The sequence below is a fragment of the Daldinia caldariorum genome (assembly GCF_022478825.1).
Source record: "Daldinia caldariorum strain CBS 122874 unplaced genomic scaffold F4812scaffold_6, whole genome shotgun sequence".
Lineage (NCBI taxonomy): Eukaryota > Fungi > Ascomycota > Sordariomycetes > Xylariales > Hypoxylaceae > Daldinia > Daldinia caldariorum.
The window spans coordinates 1,214,889-1,235,400 of NW_025953042.1; the positions used below are offsets into that span (position 1 = coordinate 1,214,889).

Genomic DNA, 20,512 nt, shown 5'->3' on the forward strand with positions numbered 1-20,512 from the left:
GTCTCGCTCGTCTGACGGAGATAGCATCCGTAGGCATTATATTGATATGATCTTGATACCGAGAGATACTTTGTAAGGTGTGTACGCGTATGACACCGCGCCAAGTCTGTCATGGAAAGAAAAAAAAAAGATATTTTTTGGAGGGCAGGCTGATGGTCAGTAACATGCTGGTTACCCCTCAAAATATGGTGTTTGCTTCGCGTAGCTGAAGATATACATATTATAGGTAGGTAGGTAGTATGTGTGTTGCCAACCGTTGAAATCAATGAAATCAAGGATCATCTACATGCCTCCAATCAGAGAGATTCAAATTCTATTGGCCAAGGCCTTACCAGGATTGTTTCTTCGCCGGGCCGCTTACAGATTGTGTGCATGATATCCAACGTGGCGGCTCGAGATCTCGACAAGTTAGGTCCTGGTTTCTTCTCTCGTGACATGGGACAAATGAAGGCTCGTCTAGAGAAGGTAGGTAAATGGTACCGAGGATAGCCCTTGTGATCTTCCTACACTTCATGCTGTCTGCCACTATGGATGGAAGGGTTGCTTGCTTTGATCATCTTATTCCAGTACGGCGGCTCTACGGGTGTCTGCTTTATGTCTATCTCGGTATCAAACGTTGCTCAGAGATGTAGGTACACTACATTGTCTCACTGTCTGGGTGCTTAGAAGGTGGCAGTACGCTATTCAAAACGAAACGGGCTGGTATTAGACGTGTTGCACGTGCCGTATAAACAATGATCGCCCAGCGATGATACAATAGATGCATTTACGGACGTAATTATCAGTGCCCGTTGAAACCCTCTTCGTGCCAATCCCCGGCATGGGCGGCCTGACCTCTCCCACCACCATTACCGCTGGCCGCCCCTCCCGCTACTGCGGCGGCGGCTATACCCTGGCTAAGATTGCTCGAATGTTTCTCGACGTCTGTCATACCTAGCCAGTACAGCGAGAAAAAGACTAAGATGTGCAATGCGACGCAATACGCTGCGAATAGATTTCTGCTCGTCCGCGAGGCCAACACCATCCGCGTCACCGAGTACACTATCCTCTCCGGGAAACTCATCCGTTTGTAAGCTCTTGCTGACTCGCGCCCCCTGAACGCCGCAAAGGGCGAAATATTGGACTCGTACGCTTGTTTATACCGGTCTAGCGCAATACCGGGGTTTCCAGTTCCGCCCATCGAGATAACGGAAGGGTTAGGATTTGATGAGTATGCCGACGCTGACGACGCCGAGGGCCCATTACGGTTGTAAGTCGACACATATCGAGTCTTTTCGTAGAGCTGGAGGTTATCCTTCTGTAAAGCTGCGATTTCTTGCCGCAGCTGCGATACGGTGCGATGACACGCTGACAACTCGCCCTCAAGCTGAGCGTTGCGTTTTTTGAAGCGGTCACGTTGTGCGGTGATCATGGGTAAGATACCCGAGCCACCGCCCACCGGCTCGCCCCCTGTCATACGTGGATCGAAACCAGATATGATAGACGATGTGGGTGACGTTCGCCCACCCCTCCTTCCGGGTGCTATAGATGGCGCGTATCTCGTGTATGTGCCAGCTACTGATGCCCCAGAGGGGAACGCGTTGTGTCCTTCAGACTGGAGGTTGGCTAGGTCGTTTTCTAGCTGAGTGTTGAGGTTCTGAGATCTCTCCAAGTCTGCATTTGTCCTGGACATTTCTTCTTGGAGATTCTCTAGCCGGCTCTGAAGATCTTGGTGAGATACTCGTAAGATAGTCAACTCGTCACTCAACTTCTTGTTCCTCGCTAATAGCAACTGTTCTAGAGTATCGCCCTTTCCTTTGGGAGCGGAGCCGTTCGATTCCGAAGCGGCTAGCATGTCGTCGTCGTCACCTGTCGCGAATTCGATGCTTTTAAGGACCTCTAGTTCTTGTTTGATATCATCGTAGTCGTTCCACTTCTGTACCTTCGCTTTTAGACCATCGCGCTCCTCTTTCAAAAGGCCAACTTCTCTCTCCAAGCTTCTAAGCTTTGCATCGATATCCCTCTTGAAAGCCTCCTTTTCCACTCTCGCAGAGTCCAGCTTGCGAATTAGCGATGAATTTTCCGACCTCATGCGTATATAACCAGGGTCGTCTTCCAAAACTGGTGCTTGGGCTGTTACTTGGGATTTAGATTGGGCGAGTTCTAGCCGTAACTGCTCGTTCCGGGCTTCAACATCAGCCAGTCTGGCGGTGGTTCGTTCTAGATCAGAATTGATCATTTCCAACTCAGCATTCGTGACATGGCCGTAACCGCCCTCAGCATCTGCATCTTCCGACCCTTTTAGACGCTGGTTCACCTCGTAGCTAGCCTTTATTTCATTTAATAGTCTCTCCTGGCTTTCGATCTTTTCTTCTAACGCTTTCTCTTTCGCTTCCCAGTTGTCCTTCTTCTCGTCCACAACTGCGATCCAGGACTCCTCTACTTCCCTGACCTTAGTTTCGAGAGTGCTTTCTAGCTGTTTCCGGTTGGCACTTTCTGACTGTAGCCTCGACTCCGTCTCTTCCAGTTGTGATGTAAGCTTTGCGACACTTCCTTGTAGATGCTGATTTTCGTCGGTAAGCTTAGGTAGAGTGTCTTCGGCCACGAGCATAGAATCAACCGACGCTTCTAGCAAAGGATACGGATCGGGGGCATTCTCGAGGGCGGAGTAAACTTGCAAAAACGCAGAATTGGTCGACTTGGAATGATTAGTGAGGAGGTCTATAAAGGTCTGGTATGCTTTCAAAAGACCCTTGATTTCCGTTAATTTGGTTGCATCATCTAACTTTCTGAAATCTTTTGTCTTTTGAGCCAAATCCTTTCGCTGGACGGTAGAGTCTCGTTGAAAAGCTACGATGTCGGAAGCCGTGTTGTCAAGAGTTGACATCAACGAGCCCAAATCAATGTCTGTTAAAGGTTAGGACCAGCAATACAACAGCTCCAATGCGGGCAGCAAAGGAAATGCATACTTCTCCATGCTGAAATAGCGTGCTGGAATTGATTTGATCCATCACCGATAGGCTGTGGTGATTGGGGTTGTGCGGCTTGCGGCGCCTCAGACACGTTGGCCATGGTTTTTCTTTTTCTTTTCCTTTCTTTCTAGCTAGGGGCAGATGTCGCTGCCGCGGTCATCGAAGCATTAGAGATACGAGTATAATATAAAATCTGATATACTACAGGAAGTTATGCGCCAGGCAACCCGACGTCAGTTGCGAGCGCCGAGTGATCGGTAGATTGGTCTAGAATAAGAATAAGTTGTAAAGGTTGAACGTGTTCGTTCCATGTCTCAACGCAGGCTGCATCTAGTAGATGCAAGTGCAGGGATCCGCGAGCTCGGCAAGTTGGTTTGATTAGTGGATTTAGTGCTAGAAATAGACTACAAATCCACTGTAGCTGCTCTTCCAGGTCCCTGAAGAGCTGGATTATTTATGATTGGATAGAGGTGCCTAATGCAATACCTTACCTAAGGGAGGTACACCTATTATACATGTACGTAATCTCAGCTCAATTCGCTCCACCTCAGCTTTCTTACACGTCCGAATTCCAAATTCCCCAAGACGCCGCACTTGAATTACCACTTTACATCAAATTACAATCACTATGAGTTCTACACTCACAGGGCGCCAATATGAATAACTCTAATTACTTATGATGCTGTCGGTTTCACCATGGCTTCCGAACTTTCAAGCGACAAAAGCTCGCTAAGACCTTTCGGTGCCGGACCATTCGTGCTTCGAACCCTCTTCGCCGATGTCCCACTATCAGAAGATGGAACAAGAGACGACATACGAATTAACTGTGTCGAATACTTAGGTGCGCATAGTATAGGAAGCTTTCGCCTATGGTCTAATTTATATCGAGTCCAAGTTAGTTAATGCCTTCGTCAGATAACCACTTATACGTAGGCACGTCCGACTCGGAACTTCTTCACTTCTTTCAGATACCCCCAGATCCTGCAGATAAATCTAACGCCCCGACCTTCATCCTTGCCTCAAGACTACGCCCTCCCTTTGCCGAATCAACAGCGGCATCATATTCTACAAGACCCGGTGTTCAGCAGATACTATTACTCCCAGCCGTTAACAAGGCTTGTATTTTATGCAACTGGACTGTCACCTTCTATTCGCTCCCAGAACTAAGCCCTGTCTTTGGTGGAACACAGGTTAAAAATTGCAATTGGGTAGGCGGAATAGATCTCAACGAATTAAATTCTGGCCAAGATGGACGAGAAGAGCCCGCAGGCGTTACCATACTGCTATCGCTCAACCGGAAGATCCAGGTGGTGAACATAGCTGATAGGGCTCAACCTATCAAGAAGATCGACTTCGCGGGAAGCACAATTTCCATAAGGAGAGACTCGATTGCCTGTGTAGCAGACTCACGCAGCTATGCCTTGCTCGAGATTAACCATCAGTTAAAAATTCCCCTGATGTCTATTTCATCACTAGACGAAGCTGAACCAGGAAATATCGTAGGTCAAGCCCAGCATATTTCCGGAAGTTCAGGAGGTGGATTAAATCGCAGCAACTCCTCTGGACAGGCTCGCCTGCAAACAGAAAGTCCCGAGCCCCCCGCTCATCGACGAGGAACAAGTTTAGGTGACTTTATAACGGGCGCCAATCGAAAACAGGAACATGATACTGCCGAGGATGAAGAGCCGGTCTTGCGACAACCAACTCCGTCCGAATTAACGGCCAGCCAAACCTCACCTGATGACACGAATGTTCAAGCGTCAGGTAAAGCGTCAGAAGGCCAAGCGGGTCGAACAGTTCCAATGTCCAAGCCGAGGTCAAGCCTCTTAAAACCTCTCATCGTATCTCCAACGCCGGAGGAATTCTTGCTAGTCACTGGTACGGACCCATTGGAACCAGGCATTGGCATGTTTGTAAACCTAGATGGTGATCCTACAAGGCCTACCCTTGAGTTTGATCGATATCCTAAAGAGATTGTTGTCGATGGAGGTTCAGCAGACTCATCTTCGTCGCGTGCCTCGCTTGCTTTGGACGAGGAGGGATTTGTTCTTGCGTCAATGGGCCGAGACTTTCCTGACGGCGTCCATTATGGTCTGGAAATCCAACGCTGGGATACTAACGCGGCCGAAGGCGAAGTCTCCAAATATTGGCTTGAACCTCCAAATGTCGACTCGGTGGCCAACTCCGCACAAGACATAGGAATTCGGACATTACGCGGGTTAGAAGAGACTCATTTCCCGGAAATTGTCGATAGATTATGTCGGAGGAGATTTCTCCCTTTTTTAGCGGATAACCCAAGTGCTTCGACAATTTCTTTGCGGACAACCGACTCTAGAACAGCATCCTCCATGGAGAGGATGTCTAAAGAGAGAGAACTTTTTGATAGGGATACCGATTCCCAGAGTGAGGAGTCATTTCCCGATGGTTGGCAGGCGACACGTAATGCTGAAGAGGAAGAATATGCTCGCCGCCTCGCAGGAAGCACGGCTCGTTTAGCTGTGTGGTCTGGAAAGAATATATGGTGGGCTATTCGAAATCCGTTAATATTACAATTAGATGCACAGCTAGAAACGACGATCTCGGCGTCACACCAGGCGTCTACTGAACGAAAAAAATTATTCAGCATTCTAAATTCGTTCCGAGGTCAAGACGCCAAGTCCGAATTGGAGTTTTTAACGTTCAATTACATACGGCAACGAGTAGGTATACTCTTATTAACGAGCTTCCTTAAGTCAGAAGATACCCCTTTCTCGGAATCAGACCTCCGAGCCATGGAAGAGATTTTAGTTGATAGCCTTCTTGACCCTCGAGTCGTCCTCTCCTTGATACCTGGAGCTCGTAACGAGGTAATCGAGACAAAACGAGGCATATGGATATTCGGAGGCGTAAAATCGACAGCTGAAGAATTCATATCGAACAGGGAATTCCCTAAAGAAAATTCAACTATGAGCGCATTATCGCAGCCAGTACTGCATTTCCTGAGACGTTTCCTTACCGCCTGGCGACGCAAAAAGGGCTTCGGTAGCATACCGGACGAGAGCGAGGTTTTCCGCACAGTCGACGCAGCCCTACTTGCCGTCCTCCTCGAACTCGATCAGCATTCAGCTACTGGCCCAGCCAAAGCAAGGTCAATTCGGGCAGATTTATACGAGCTCGTGGACACAGGGGTAGGCTGTTTCAGCAGAGCAGAAACGTTGATTGAATCTTACCACCGTCTCTACGTGCTTAGTAGACTCTACCAGAGTCGTAAGATGGCGGGAGAAGTCTTAGCTACTTGGAAACGCATCATCGAGGGTGAACGGGATGATGGGGGTGAGTTAACCGACGGCGAACAGCGAGTACGCGAATATCTGTCAAAAATTAGCAACCAAAGTCTGGTCCAGGAATACGGGATCTGGCTTGCGAATCGAAACCCGAAGCTTGGTGTCCAGATATTTGCTGATGATAAGGGCCGCGCCCCGAAGTTCGAACCTACCCAAGTGGTTCAACTTCTCAGAGAAGAGGCCCCCAATGCAGTAAAGTATTATCTGGAGTACCTTGTATTCGGTAAGGGCAATACTGTGTACGTTAACGAGCTGATCATGTACTATTTGGACATTGTGATCACTCGTTTTCGGACATCGCCCGAAGCTCGAGATGTAGTAATGTCTACGTATACGGCATATCGTGCTCTCCAGCCCCCAAAACCCACATACCGCCAATTCTTAACGGACAATGTCCCAGCCGATGACGAGGCGTGGGTTAGTCGGTTGCGGCTCTTACAGTTGCTTGGTGGTAACCATGACTTTGATTTGGCAGTTATCAGGGATCGGATTGCAAGTTTGAATACAGCAGCCGAAGACCTTCTCGTACCTGAGACTATAATACTCGATGGCCGAGAACGCAAACACGAAAATGCATTACGTCTACTAGTCCATCACCTTGGAGACTACGATACGGCCGTGGCTTACTGTCTCCGCGGTGGTGCAAGCATCTACACTATTTATCAAACCCAGCAAAGTTTACCACCTACAGACTCAGACACTTCGAAGGCACTAAAGCGCCGTGACAGCATGCCGCCAACTCAAGACCAGCAAGCTCGGCTCTTCCGTGCACTACTCGGAGAGTTCCTCAAACTCGAGGATATTAGCGATCGAGTGGAGCAGACGGGCTTGCTGCTTGAAAAATTCGGAAGTTGGTTCGACGTCGGTGATGTATTATCGGTAATACCGGACAGTTGGAGCGTGGACTTAATTGCGGGCTTCCTAGTGAAGGCGCTGAGGCGGATAGTGGTTGAGAAGCATGAAACTACGGTGGCGAGGTCACTCAGCTCCTCACAGAACCTTCAGACGCAGCATGATCTTATTGTCCAGATCCAGGAGAAGGGGCCTAGCATCGAGGTGTAGCGATGACAATGTTCGTATAACGGCTTTACGCCCCCAGAACGTAGCTGGTTTGACGGTAGATCTTTTATCTACGCTTGGCCTGATTCACTGCCGCTTGTGTAATTTATACCCCCTATCTATACTTGAAATATATTGCGGCAGTTCCAAGATCGCTGCATATTTATTCAGAATCACGCCAACTCCAGATCTAGCATTCAATCATTCAATTGGACTCTTAGATATTCATCATTGATGAACAACATGTGCATATTACTTCGTCCGTCAGGGGGTCTTCTTATGTTTAGGTACCAGGTAGGTGTAGATGTCTACAGACACCAGAAATGAGACGTCAAACTCCAACCAACGCCGAGACAGACGGCTAATGTAATCCAACTTTTCCCTCTATGCAAAAATAATGTTTCACTAGACAATCCCGCCGACCCATTGACATACCCAGTGAAATCCCCTTTTTTCTCATGTTACAGACTACCTACTTACTGCTTGCTCATTGCCTAGGTATGTATCTCTAGATAGCTTTCCACACATACTCGCTCACTCACTCCCTCACTTATTGCACCTGCAAGATCTTAGTCTTCATCGCCTTCTGCCGCAGCAACCCCTCCACCCACATATCCGCCTCCTCGAGAGCCTTGCGCGGCTGCTTCTTGCGCTTGAGGAGGTACCCCTGGATCGTAGCGGGGGAGAACTCTCCGTCGGGGATCTTTTCGCCGAAAGCGGCCGCGACGGCGGGGAGTTCGGAGACGGGGATGTCGAGGTGGTGGTCTTCTACCGCCGTCTTCGCCGCCGTCTTCTCCTTCTCCTTCTTCTTCTGCTTCTTCTTGTTATCTTGGGGCGGGTTAGGGGAAGAAAGGTCGGGCAAATCCGGCTCCTGCTGGTCCTCCTCGTACATGCGTAGGAACAGCTCCCTCGCCTGGTCGCGCGTCGCGTTCGCGAACGCCACCTGCAGGTCCACGCGGCCCGGGCGGATCAGCGCGTCGTCGAGCTGCTCGGGCGTGTTGGTCGTCATGATGAGGACGCGGCCTTCCTGGCTCGCGACGCCGTCGATCGCGTTGAGGAGCCCGGACAGGGAAATGCCGTTTTTCTGGTCGCTTTCGCCTTCTTTCTTCAGCGCGCGCGCTAGGTCGCTGACTTTCCAGTCGCGGGGCCCGTTACTGTTACTGGTACTGTTATTGTTATTGTTACTATTGCCGCCACCGCTATTATTGGTGACGGATTTGCTGGTGGTTTTGCCGCCGGTGGCGCTGTCTTGGGCCGAGGGCTGCGGGGTTCCGTCGTCGAATTGGTTGAGGGATGGGCGGCGGAGACCGGCTGTGTCGATATCTAGGGGGTTTGTTAGTAGATGATTTCGGTTTGAACCCTTAGAAACCAGGGGAAAATCTATGAATTTTGGGTTGGGTGCTGAATGGAGCGTGAAGTATGGCTTACCTTCTAGCAAGACGATACAACGGCGCGGGAGAGTGGCAAATAGGTTGCTCAAGTCTTCCTCCGTCAAGCTCGGCTCGAGAAGCGATATCACGTGGATATCAAGACCGAAGATCCCAGCCAGGGCAAACGAGAGGGACGTCTTGCCGGTTCCAGGAGGGCCATGGAAAACTATTTCAACGATAGTTAGCGATTTTTTCCTCCTGTAATGAGCTAAGGGGTCCAGGTCCGTTCTCAGGGGGGAACATGGCCTCATCCAGGTTTGAATACCTGACAACGGTTCTCGAGAAAAGAGGAGATATTGAAATACATACGATATCCTCTCCGCAATGGTATGCCTCTATTCGAACTATAGCGGTAGAAGTCAGTTAAGAATTTTTCTCTTTCAAAACACTTATAAAATAATCGGAGACTTGAGTATATCACGGAAACGCAGTAACTCCCCCAACAAGATAGCTAGAAAGGGGCGATGGATAACACTAGGCATTACTTACTACCACTTTGGAGTCTCAGGATGTAGATATTCGTTAATATCAGCAAGCACTTGTAGCTTTTGCTTCTCGTCCAGCACGACAGTCTTGATGTCCCTGATAGGCCGACTCGCCACCTGGTACCAACCGACCCGGCCCGCGAACCGGCGACCCGCAGTGGTGCTCGGCCGCTTCACCGTGGTCCTGGCCTGGTGGTCGCGGAAGTACTGCTGCTTGGCGTGGGCTAGGAGCTGCTTAATAGGTTCTGGCAAGTCGCACCGCGTCAGTCAGCTGACGAGGTGAACAGGGGGGAAAGAAAGAAAAAAAAGACTTACCCGGACTTCTCCAAAAGCACGAAATCTCCAAGTCTTCCTGGTCCCTGAACATCTGGCCCGACATGTTGCTCTCCTCGAATATCGACACCCGCTTCCGGTTCAGCTGGAAGTACTGCCCTCTCCACCAGAAATTGTGCACGCCGACGGCGGGGCTGAAGAAAGCTGGCTGATACGGGCGCCGTGTTAGCAGGCATTTGTGTGATAATAAGAATGGGGAACAACTCACAGCTCTAGCTTCCTGGTTAGAAAAGTTGAGGTAGCGACCAGAACTGTCCTTAGCGACGCTCGTCGCATCCTCGTCCCAGGACCTCTTGCTCGCCGTCTCGGCGACCAGATTTCGCGAGTTCACCAGCCTGGGCTGCGTCGCGAGCCAGTCCATAAGGTGGTCGTAGATGTCGTCGTCGTTCCGGATGTGCACGCTGCTCATGAAATACCCCGTCAACGCCTTTTGCAGAAACCAATGCATCTGCCGTACCAGATTGTTGAGAGCCCAGAAGACGCCCATCACGGCGAGCAGGTTTGACGGCTCGAACCCCAGCCACCCCCCTATGAAGCCGTAGATGGGCGCCATACCCCGCAGTCCGACCAGAGCCAGGACGCTCTCGACTACTTTGGCATGTTGCGTGGTGCCTGTTGCCGAGGCATTGCCCGTGGCATCTGATATATTGCCGTTTGTGCCCGGAAGTAGGCTGCTAAAGACGGCGCCGTAGTCCATTTTCACCGTGGAGACTGGTGTGTGTATCACATATACCTTAGGTAACAAGTAAAACACCTATTCTATTCTACTGAGCCGATGGTTGATCTGGTTGGTGGTTTGGGATATCCAACGAATAGTTAGGAAGGACGGATGTCTTCTTATATAGAAGCTCAAGTAAGCAGGTTCAGAAGCAGAGTTGCCTTTCAGCCTTGTTCTGAAGTACCTACTAGGCAGACAGGAGGATTTGTCGGCCGCGCGGGTATAAAGTTTACCTAATATATGGATGTGGCGACTATTGTGTCTCATTGGATCAAGTATGACTGGTTTTCTGGCTGTGGTGCCTATTATCAGTCCTTTGAAGGCTAAGATCGGCGCGAATCAGATTTTAACGAAGCAGCAGGGAACTTATGATGTGGCCATGATTCGATGTGCAATAGATACAGCTGAGTATACTTTGTGGGGTGCATATACTACTTACCTACCTGTATAAATTGACTACCTGCATGTCCCTCAAGTGCACAAATACATCTCCACATATATCATCAAACCACAAGCTCCAAGATTATCAAGATACAAGAAATTAGGTACCATCATAAGAATAGTAGGAGAGATGAACCAATCAAATTGGGGCGAACAATATTGTGCTTACACTAGTTCACACTTGAGAGGACATAGGTTAGGTACCTATATGTATCTATTAATTGTTTAGTGATAGAACATCAACTGCCTTGGGTGCCTAAGGCAGCTAAGGCAACATTCGCGCTACTTAGCAGGACACCGATAACCCCCTACCAACAGCGGTCACGTTCAATGTCTTATAGTAGCTCGGGGCAGAGTCTTTAATGAGAATACGGGTATAAAGGAAGTAACTAAGACTATGTTGAATTGCACGTTAAGTAAACGATAGAGTCGCACATCCAATAAGCATGTGAGGTAGGTTTCTTAAAAATGCAAAAATCCTACATGCGTCCCAGCGCGCTACGCCACCCCTTGTATGTTCCTGGTTGTTAGTCCTGCAAGCGAGCTTCATTATATATCTAGTCCCAACGTCAAGTTGGTGTATGGCGGCTGAAATATGCTAAGCCTCCCGGCTCCATGGTATCCAATGCAGGATAGACAAGACGGGAGTATCACAATCTAACGTCTAAGCAACCGAAATATTGCTGAGAGGAATCCGGCCCGAGTTAACTATTGAGATCAATTGCTTGTTGGGATATATATCCGTCCTAAATACCGCAAGGCGTTCTGGAGTGTTGCTTCATTTCCGAAGTCAGCGTAGCACAACGCCTGCATCAGTACTGACCTGACCAACTAGCATAAGCCTCACATGAATTTTTGAGCGTCCTGCGGCCGTCAGGGTAGAACATAGCTATCAGTTTGGAAATAGTGACATCGGTTATATTGCAATTCGGTTATGTTGCAGAGAGGACACCCTCCTATACCTGAATAAGCCTATGAGACCGAATAGTTGAACAAGTGAGAACAAACCTCATCTCCCACAAGGCCAATAATACTAATCCTGAAGTGAACACCTCGCTTCTCTCGGTGTAAAATTGTAAACATCTCCGCACCACGTCTTAACGAGGACTGCCCTTTAACTTGACACTCGGTGGAGGGAATTTCCGTATTACTAGAGGCCGCAGAGCCTCACACCACACTTTGAAAGGAGAGAGCGATATGGTTTTGCTCGTGTCTGCATTAGACCACATGCCCTCAAGCTGACGCATTGTAACCCTTGTAACCCTAGGTGGTGTCGTCAATCCAATCCTATCCATTCAGCCTCAGACTCGGCCTCGGACTGCATGTGATCCTCCAAGGCGAGCGGTTCCCCCGATGTCAGCATCTTCATTGGGGTATCCCCTCCATCAGTAATTAGGCTCTGGCCGTTAGTATCTGCCTTCGTAGTGGTGGCCTGCCCAAGTAGATAGTCGACCGTATATACGTTCTCGTCTGCTAGCCGTTTAATCTCGTTCCGCATCCTTGTTATTGCTCTCGAAACAACCCGTAGTTCAACATCCACTTTATTACGGTTTGTCGTAAGCCACGATCCATGTTTATCTACCAAAGCTTTGATCCATAGGAGACAGAACTCGATGTGGGGGGATTCCTCGGTCTGAGCTGCAACGAACCGTAATAGTCTTGCGACATATACGGTCGGGAACTGTTCTACTACTAATGGTATGTCTGTGTACGGCACGGACTGGAATATCCTCTTAATTAAGGCTGCTTCGTTGAGGCGGAATGCCATGACTAGAGCCTTGAGGTAGTCCCTCTCGTTTTCGAGAACAGCAAGAGTTGAAGCAGGTGTGATTTCCATATTAAGGTCGAATGGATCGAACTGAACTTCATTGTCTACGCTGTATATGAGAAGACCCTCTGTAGATGCAGCACAAAACGAAGTGCCGGCAGGCGAGAAACCCACACTAGTTACTCTCACTTCGGGCAATTTCTTTCGAGCGGACGGGTCCCCACCTCGCTTCGAACCAGGTAACAGTTTATCTCGTCGAGCCTCACGGTCTGAATGGTCTGCTTCGTCATCAAGCAAACCCTCCGGTCCCGCTTCTGTGAGCAACTTGCTATTTAAGAACTCTTGCGTTCCTGACAGTGAGAGGTTGACACTGACGGTGAACTTTTTCAATAGAACCATAGTACTTACGGAATACAGACAGATATATTTGCTGTTTCCAGCTGCAAGCAGGCAACTTCCATCTGTACTGTATCGTATAGTATTAAAACTCTTGGTTCCTGCAACGTTGGCGGCAGTTCTGCGGTCGGTGATTTTCCGGCCTCCTGACACGTCTCGCCGACCATCGAGGCCCGATACTTGCTCTGCATCGGAAACTGACCAAAATGATATTTGGCCATCCAAAGTAGAAATTGCAAGCTGCGCAGAATCTGGTCGGACCGCAATGTCGAGCACATCTGCTTGTAGTTGCAGAGGCTCGCTGGTCTGTGTGCGGCTAAATATCGACCACATCCTGGCCGTCCGATCCCAACTTCCACTGAACAGAGTACTGCCATTCGGCGAAAACGCCAGCGAGCAAACGGGACCTTCGTGACCGGATAATTGATCAAGTAATTGACCTGTCTGTACAGACCAAATATGAACGTCAAACGAGTCTAGAGATCCGGCAGCAACCACTTCACCGCTTGGATCGACGGCCATACAGGAAAAGGAAAGCCGACTCGGCGCAGTGAAGGTGCGAAAGTTTCGGTACCTGATAAGATCCCAGGCCCGTATAGAGCCATCTAAACTTGAAGTAAACAATACATTGCCTTTCTTAGCGAACTCACACGCAGTCACGCCGCTTGTGTGTTCTGTAAAGGTCACTATACAGAATCCGGAATCGGTATCCCAAACCTTGATTTTGCCATCGTCAGCGGTGGTAATGATGCGCTTTCCATCGGGTGAATAGACTAGCGAATTCATGGAGTCAAAATGACCTTGTTGTTTTAGAATGTAAGACTCGGACTGCCATTCCCAAACAAGGAGTTGGCCTAGCTTAGAAGCTCCAAAGGCCAGCCACTCTCCACTCTTATTTATCGTGACAAAGTCAATCTCATTTTGAGATATGCTAAGGGTATGAATCGTGTTGAAATCGGGCATCTCGTATAAACCGAATATTCCATTAGAGAATCCAGCAACTAGGAGGTTAGACTCGGGATGGAAAGCGGCGCATCTGACATGGGCATTGTTCTGCATGAAGTAATGTCTCTGGACAATCCTCCAGCGCATATCATCATTGTCGACATCTTCCATATTTTCATCCTCGTCTATCGGCGGGGCGTTAGGATGCCTTGTATATTTCCACTCAAAGACAGCGCCATCTTTGCTGACAGTGTATATCGCTTCTTGGTCCTTTGAGAACCAGGCTCCGATTACAGCTTGTTTGTGGCCAGACAAGACTGTAGGGGTAAATCCTTCTTCCGCGTCCAAGCTCCATATCCGAGCTGTCAAATCTTTGGAGGCGGTTAAGAAGAAGCGCGAATCGGTTGACCACTCAATATAACGGACGTCGTCGAAGTGGCCCATGTGGGTATGGTGTCGAACAAAAGGCGCAAACTCCAATTCTCCATCCGCGTTTGAGTCGGGAGTCGATGGAACTTGCCATACTTCCGTCTTTCGACCCAGTCCTACAGCAAAGTGGCGCCCAGAGGGTGAAAAGGCAAGAGCAGTGACAGGTGATCGGAAAGAGAAGTGGTATATGGGGATTCGTCGCGGAACATTAGTTAGGATCGCATGGCCGTCTTCGTCAACGGAGAGTAAAAGATTGCCCCGCGGCGTTAAGCCGATCCTCGAGATGTTCTTTCTATGCGCGAAGGGGAGCGTATATGACTTGTTACTGTCGGTATAACGTTATTAGGGATTATGTCTTTCTGAGTTGGCCAAAGAAAAAGAAGACATACTCTACTAAGTTGAAAACCGTAACTCGGTTTCCTACAGGTGAGAACAAACATGTTCCATCAGGGCTGTATAAGAGGTTGCCCTGACAGTACACGGTTCCAAGGAGATTGGAAAACTAGTATAAGAATTAGGGTATGATTCTCATAGTTTATAATAAGTTATAGAAGAGTGCTTACCTTGAAATCCGTCTTCATTGTCACGGCATAGCTAATATGTAGAAGGCCTTACTAAAGAATTGTGCTTCGTATTTGGTAGATAGATGATGATTGTATGCGACAAGTTGGATCTTATCCCAGAACTTTTTTGTTTTCCTTATCACTGATAAGATAATTAAGATAATACTACCTCCTAGGTTAGGTAGGTACCTTTTTTTTATTAGGACAAGCCTAGAGCTCTGCTAAGTGGGTGCTTCTTATCCAATCAAGGACCAAGGTTCTTTCCTCGGATTGACGTTACCCATTTTATTACCTCCACTACTCTCTAACCGGATTAGGCTAGAATTCGTTGGAAATTCGTGGGAAATTCGTTGGAATTTGGTAGTGGCAGGCGGTCAAGGCTTTCAACGCTCGAACCACAGGTACGAAATGTATGAAATGGGGAAAGGGGGCCACTGACACTCAATTTAATCCCTGTTCCCTTTCGGTTGCCCTGCACTTGAGGTTTTGTGGTAAGGAAATTTGCTTGACCAGCAACGCTTTCCCCTGAAGTAGCCCGAAGTTCGAACCCTTTTTGTCTTTGTCAACATCACACGTCGGTTTTCGTATCCAGAGAAGAAGTTCTCCAGAGAGAAACATTCCCTCCGACAATCAGTTATACAACGACAATTAGGCTTGGACGCTTTCTTGGCCTTATAACCTTTATTCCATCACGATCAACTAACTCTTCTTGTTTCTTGTCTAATAGTTACCCAATAAAACCCAATAAAACCACCCTCACCATGCCTCCAGCCACCGCTGCCGAAAGCGCGTCGCCAATTGGCATTGCCAATCTGCCCAACCAGCGACACAAGATCGTTGCGAAGAGAGGTGCAGCTTTCACTATCATGGTACGTACACCTTGCGAGAGCTTCTTACTCTTAGCCTAAGCTAGCGTGATGGTGTATAATCTGTATGATCTATATCACTGACAGATTATCTCAGGTTGCTGGTGAATCTGGTTTGGGCAAGACCACCTTCATCAACACTCTCTTCTCTACGACCATCAAGAACTATGCAGACCACAAGCGACGACATCAGAAGCAAATTGACAAGACTGTCGAGATCGAGATTACCAAGGCCGAACTGGAGGAGAAGTTCTTCAAGGGTACTTCTAGCTCTATTCCAAAGCTCAATTAGCTTACCAGTATATCATTTACTAACTATTTTATGTGCAGTCCGCCTAACTGTCATTGACACACCTGGCTTCGGCGACTATGTGAACAACCGGGATTCGTGGCAGCCTATCATTGAGTTCCTCGACGATCAGCACGAGTCCTACATGCTCCAGGAGCAACAACCCCGCCGTCAGGACAAGATTGACCTTCGTGTCCACGCTTGCCTGTACTTCATCAGACCCACCGGTCATACCTTGAAGCCTCTGGATATTGAGGTCATGAAGAGACTCTGTTCGAGAGTCAACCTAATTCCCGTTATCGCCAAAGCTGATACTCTGAGCCCTTCTGACCTTGCTAAGTTCAAGGCTAAGGTAGGCCTATCCATTCATAAGCGAGCTGTTCAATTAACTGACCTGTGATTAGATCCGCGCTGTCATTGAGGCCCAGAACATCAAGATCTACCAGCCCCCGATCGAGGAAGACGACGAGGCCGCTGCCCAGCACGCACGTAGCCTGATGGCTGCCATGCCTTTCGCTGTTATCGGCTCGGAGAAGGATGTCAAGACGAATGATGGCCGCATCGTGAAGGGTCGTCAGTACTCGTGGGGTGTTGCCGAAGTCGAGAACGAAGAACACTGCGACTTTAAGAAGCTACGTTCGATCCTGATCCGTACGCACATGCTTGACCTCATTCACACGACCGAGGAGTTGCACTACGAAGCATACCGCGCTCAACAGATGGAGACCCGGAAGTTTGGCGAGGCCCGCCCCCGCAAGTTGGACAACCCCAAGTACAAAGAGGAAGAGGAAGCCCTTCGTAAGCGCTTCACCGAGCAGGTCAAGGTGGAGGAGCAGCGATTCCGACAATGGGAGCAGAAGCTCATTGCTGAGCGTGACCGCCTTAACAAGGATCTCGAGCAGACCCATGCTCAGATCAAGCAGCTCGAGAACGAGCTGGAGCAAATGCAAGGCAGCCTTGCCCGCAGCGGCCGCCGCTAAAGAGTTCTGCTCTATATACCCCCGATTTCGCCAACGAAGCGATTTGATTCCGCTAGCGCTAGTTTAATGCTTCCGTCCAGTACGGAGTATGGAGTTGTTGAGAACGCCAGATCCCAGCAGCATCTCTGATTCTATGGGATTATGTGTCGTTGATGGATGATATGCTTACAAGCTAATTTACATGTGTCAAGAGGTGAATTGTCAAGGTCCTAACGGTGTGGTGCTATTCTGTGTCTGCTAATGGCAGGGGAAGGAGGGTTATGGACCGGCAAGCGTGTTTGTGGCTTTACCTGCGATATCAAAATATTCTCCCTTTTTTGGAGGTCGATTTGTGACCTCCGTTTCTCTCCAAATCAGTTAGGCTTATTTTACGATGTAATCGCAAATTTCTATGATACCAGTAAAGCAAACCAAGACTTTCTTCATATATACCTCGTGAACCCCATCCGCTCGCTCACTTTTAAACCTGGTTAACTAAACGCTATGGCATCTTTGACGCTACAAATCAGCTCATCGATCAAAACCGATATAATTACATCCCAGTCATCTCTTCTCCGCAATCCTACAACCAAAGCATCTTAGCAAATTTCCCTCTACTAAACAGCATCCATTGCTGCTCTTGTGGCTAGCTGTTCGTTCTTATTCCCCAGCTTTGAAATCTGCAGAAAGGCATCTACGCCGTACCCTTCTAAACTATGTAACTCCAGGCTTCCAGCCCAGTATTCGGCATAGACACGGCTTAATGGGAGGCCCATACCAAGGCGGAGATTGGGCGGTCTAGTAGCCAGCGAAGAGAGCGAGCTATCACGGCCTGAACGCTCGCTCTGCAGGCCCGTCAACTTGCCGTCGTTGACCTTGAGCTCCTGTAGCGTAGCTGCCATAAGCGGTACTTGCCCAAGGTTCTCGAGGCGTTGGTTTTTCAGGGGCCCTTTACCGAAAGACCATAGATACGGGAGAATATCGCGCGGGATGCCACCACCTTGGTCCGAGATACGAATAATGACGTGCTGCGGCGCCTCGCACAGGGTGACCTCGATGGGCGGCGGGTTTGAAGTGGGGTCTTTACTCTTCTGATGCTTTTCAATGACAGCTTGGACAGAGTTTCGAAGAAGCTCGCCTATGATATACTCTAAGTGGCTTAGGATGTATGGGAAGGAGGACTCCATGTGTCCGTTGATTCTGATCTCGGGAATCTTAGTATCTGGTCCATTGGCGGAACGGGCGAGGTCTTGCACAGCTTTGGCGCAGTGCTCAATTACGTCTTTGGCTACACACTTAATGAATACCTCGCCTATGAACTCGGACTCGGAGAGCTTAGCTCCGGGTGAGAACCAATGCGAGTTGAAGGTCTCGGTTAGAGCGAGGTGTTGTTCTGCGATAACTCTACGTGATATTCTCTATACGAGAACGATATCAGCTCTGATCTCTTATAAATCATTACTGCGAATCTACTCACTGATCGTAAGATAGTGTTCATGAAGTGATCCAGCTCAGAAGCAGGCATTAACCCACTACACTCGAGTATACCCATAGCCAATTTCGGAATCACAGTCAAGTGGGCGCGCAACATCTTAGCTATCTCCTTACAAAGGTGGTCATTGTCCTCGAGCGTCTTGACCTCTCTAATGCGCCGGAAGGTGTCGAATGCGGTATAGTAAAGTTCATACACATCACTAATTTGCGGATTCGTGACAATTATATAAGGTAAGCGTTGCATATCGCGAATCCGGTGAGCGATTCTCGTGGGGAGTTCGGTGCGAACATAATTCGCGGAGCTGATCAGTCGCGCCTCAGTCAACGACCGGCCAAATACCATCAATTGTCGCAAGCTAATAGGACGAGCTTCCTTTACGACCCATCTACATACATATAGGCGGACTACTGTTAGTCACGATACAGACAAGACACACGAACAGGTTGATGCAAAGCTGGAGCACCATACTCATCTAAAATCTGGACCGGCCTCCATTTCGCTGTGTGCGACCACCGCTTGCTTTTTATACTGGAATCGTTACGGTGGGTTATCAATCTTGAGGCGGGTAACAGCGAAACGGGGACTCGAGCCGTCATGATCGAAGCTCTTGGGCGGGAGGTCAACCGCAAGGCTTTGGTGGCATCTTGCACCGCGAATGGTAACATGCCGACGATTCCATGCCAGAGTGAACAATGCAACGTTTTGAAAAGGGTACACAGAAAAAAAAAGAAGCAACCAAGAAACAGAGAAAGAGGTGTTCTCCTTTTTTTTGGAGGGGGTTCGTATTTTGGAGCTTTAAGCTACCTCACATGTTACTGCTGGACTTTTTGGGGACTAATAAGTCATGGGGAGTACATGTTCCGGTTTCGCCAAGATTCGAGGTTGGTTAGGTACATAGCTCTAGCCTCTAGGTACATATATGTAAAGAAGCTAAGGTAGTGACGAAGTAAGTGACCTATGACTCTACATAGTAAAAAGTCTTTCAAATTGTGCAAGTGTAAAGGACCTGCTTAGTGTACCGCTTGCAGCACAGGTGATACCCCACATTTCTCCAATCGGCCATGGGCCATGGCAAGTTCAATGCCTCTACAGGTATGTATGTATACTTGAATCTTGAGACGCTTCATTACACATTCGTGCAAGATGTATAGGGTGGGAACACAAACATATTATTCAAATGATTTCATTTATTAAAGTCACTGGTTCAAACATATCTGAGCATATGTTAATGCATTCATTACCTATTAGATTAGGTACCTAGGTATGTACCCGTCTTCACTGAAAAATACCTATGCTTGCATACACGTATGGAATATACCTAAGTAGATATTAAATTCAATACTGAACTCTAATAACTCTACCTTGCACTAAGAACTATTATGATATGCACATCATTATGGAATGAAATGGGTCGTCTATTCTTTGTTTGTCTCACTAGCAGCCCTATCCTCTAGATGAAGAAATTCCACTCGTTCTCATGGCCGTGTGGATGCTTATCGTAGTAACGTCATTGCCAATTGAGAAGAATTGGCGGGGCTTCTACTATGTACAATAAGCACATCTGGTTTAGTCAGCAGCTTCCGTACTATGAGGTAGAAAGTCTCTAGCAGAAGTCTATCGAAGTTCATTGTACATTGACATTCTAGAAGATGGCAAACGTTCCAACCTAGGAATATGATCAAGCACAAAGTACAGGTTACCTCCCGGAACATTCACCCGCGTCATAAGGTTCAATTCAGTTTCCACCAAGTTCAATGCTACATTACCTAGGTACATATTTAGGCCCTTGGTCCTTGCGGTGAAAAAAAAAAAAAAAAAAAAAAAAAAGGTATCTCAACCTTGTAACTAATCCGGTCATTCTCCCCCGCTGCACCTTTCTACTCCGCGCTCTAGAGTCTAGGCTGCCTTATCCTAAAAGTACCAGTACGCCACAATAAAAATACACATTCAAGGACCAAAAAAAGTACGCCGCTACCTGTACACGTATGGACCCGAGGTGTCACAACCCACTTTCTAACTCCCACCTTACTGCACCTAGCGCTTGTTGGCCTGGTAGTTCGAT

General features: G+C 48.4%; 6 protein-coding genes across 6 annotated transcripts; 2 read left to right on the forward strand and 4 right to left on the reverse strand.

The window, feature by feature from the left end:
- Nucleotides 1-221: 221 nt before the first annotated feature.
- F4812DRAFT_470687 (CASP C terminal-domain-containing protein) lies at nt 222-3,051 on the reverse strand (the record flags this gene model as incomplete). Its single annotated transcript, XM_047939005.1, has 2 exons — nt 222-2,886; nt 2,949-3,051. 2 exons carry the CDS (start codon nt 3,049-3,051, stop codon nt 782-784), a joined length of 2,208 nt encoding a protein of 735 aa, XP_047791246.1. The 3' UTR covers nt 222-781.
- Nucleotides 3,052-3,419: 368 nt separating this feature from the next.
- On the forward strand, nt 3,420-7,529 carry F4812DRAFT_425241 (uncharacterized protein). Its single transcript, XM_047933904.1, has 2 exons — nt 3,420-3,792; nt 3,867-7,529. The coding sequence occupies exons 1-2, from the start codon at nt 3,648-3,650 to the stop codon at nt 7,334-7,336; spliced, it is 3,615 nt and encodes a 1,204-aa protein (XP_047791247.1). The 5' UTR covers nt 3,420-3,647; the 3' UTR covers nt 7,337-7,529.
- On the reverse strand, nt 7,530-10,737 carry F4812DRAFT_425243 (BCS1 N terminal-domain-containing protein). Its single transcript, XM_047933905.1, has 6 exons — nt 9,790-10,737; nt 9,564-9,729; nt 9,253-9,493; nt 9,073-9,107; nt 8,762-8,929; nt 7,530-8,656 (listed from the first exon to the last, which is right to left on the reverse strand). Exons 1-6 carry the CDS (start codon nt 10,276-10,278, stop codon nt 7,884-7,886), a joined length of 1,872 nt encoding a protein of 623 aa, XP_047791248.1. The 5' UTR covers nt 10,279-10,737; the 3' UTR covers nt 7,530-7,883.
- Nucleotides 10,738-12,016: 1,279 nt separating this feature from the next.
- F4812DRAFT_450776 (periodic tryptophan protein 2) lies at nt 12,017-14,859 on the reverse strand (the record flags this gene model as incomplete). The annotated part of the gene is made up of 3 exons (XM_047936131.1): nt 12,017-14,603; nt 14,668-14,780; nt 14,842-14,859. 3 exons carry the CDS (start codon nt 14,857-14,859, stop codon nt 12,017-12,019), a joined length of 2,718 nt encoding a protein of 905 aa, XP_047791249.1.
- A 370-nt stretch (nt 14,860-15,229) lies between these two features.
- On the forward strand, nt 15,230-17,395 carry F4812DRAFT_425246 (Septin-domain-containing protein). Its single transcript, XM_047933906.1, has 4 exons — nt 15,230-15,710; nt 15,805-15,967; nt 16,038-16,348; nt 16,401-17,395. The coding sequence occupies exons 1-4, from the start codon at nt 15,603-15,605 to the stop codon at nt 16,974-16,976; spliced, it is 1,158 nt and encodes a 385-aa protein (XP_047791250.1). The 5' UTR covers nt 15,230-15,602; the 3' UTR covers nt 16,977-17,395.
- Nucleotides 17,396-19,406, reverse strand: F4812DRAFT_425249 (alpha-ketoacid dehydrogenase kinase). Its single transcript, XM_047933907.1, has 3 exons — nt 18,919-19,406; nt 18,433-18,835; nt 17,396-18,373 (listed from the first exon to the last, which is right to left on the reverse strand). The coding sequence occupies exons 1-3, from the start codon at nt 19,113-19,115 to the stop codon at nt 17,573-17,575; spliced, it is 1,401 nt and encodes a 466-aa protein (XP_047791251.1). The 5' UTR covers nt 19,116-19,406; the 3' UTR covers nt 17,396-17,572.
- Between the last annotated feature and the right edge of the window lie 1,106 nt (nt 19,407-20,512).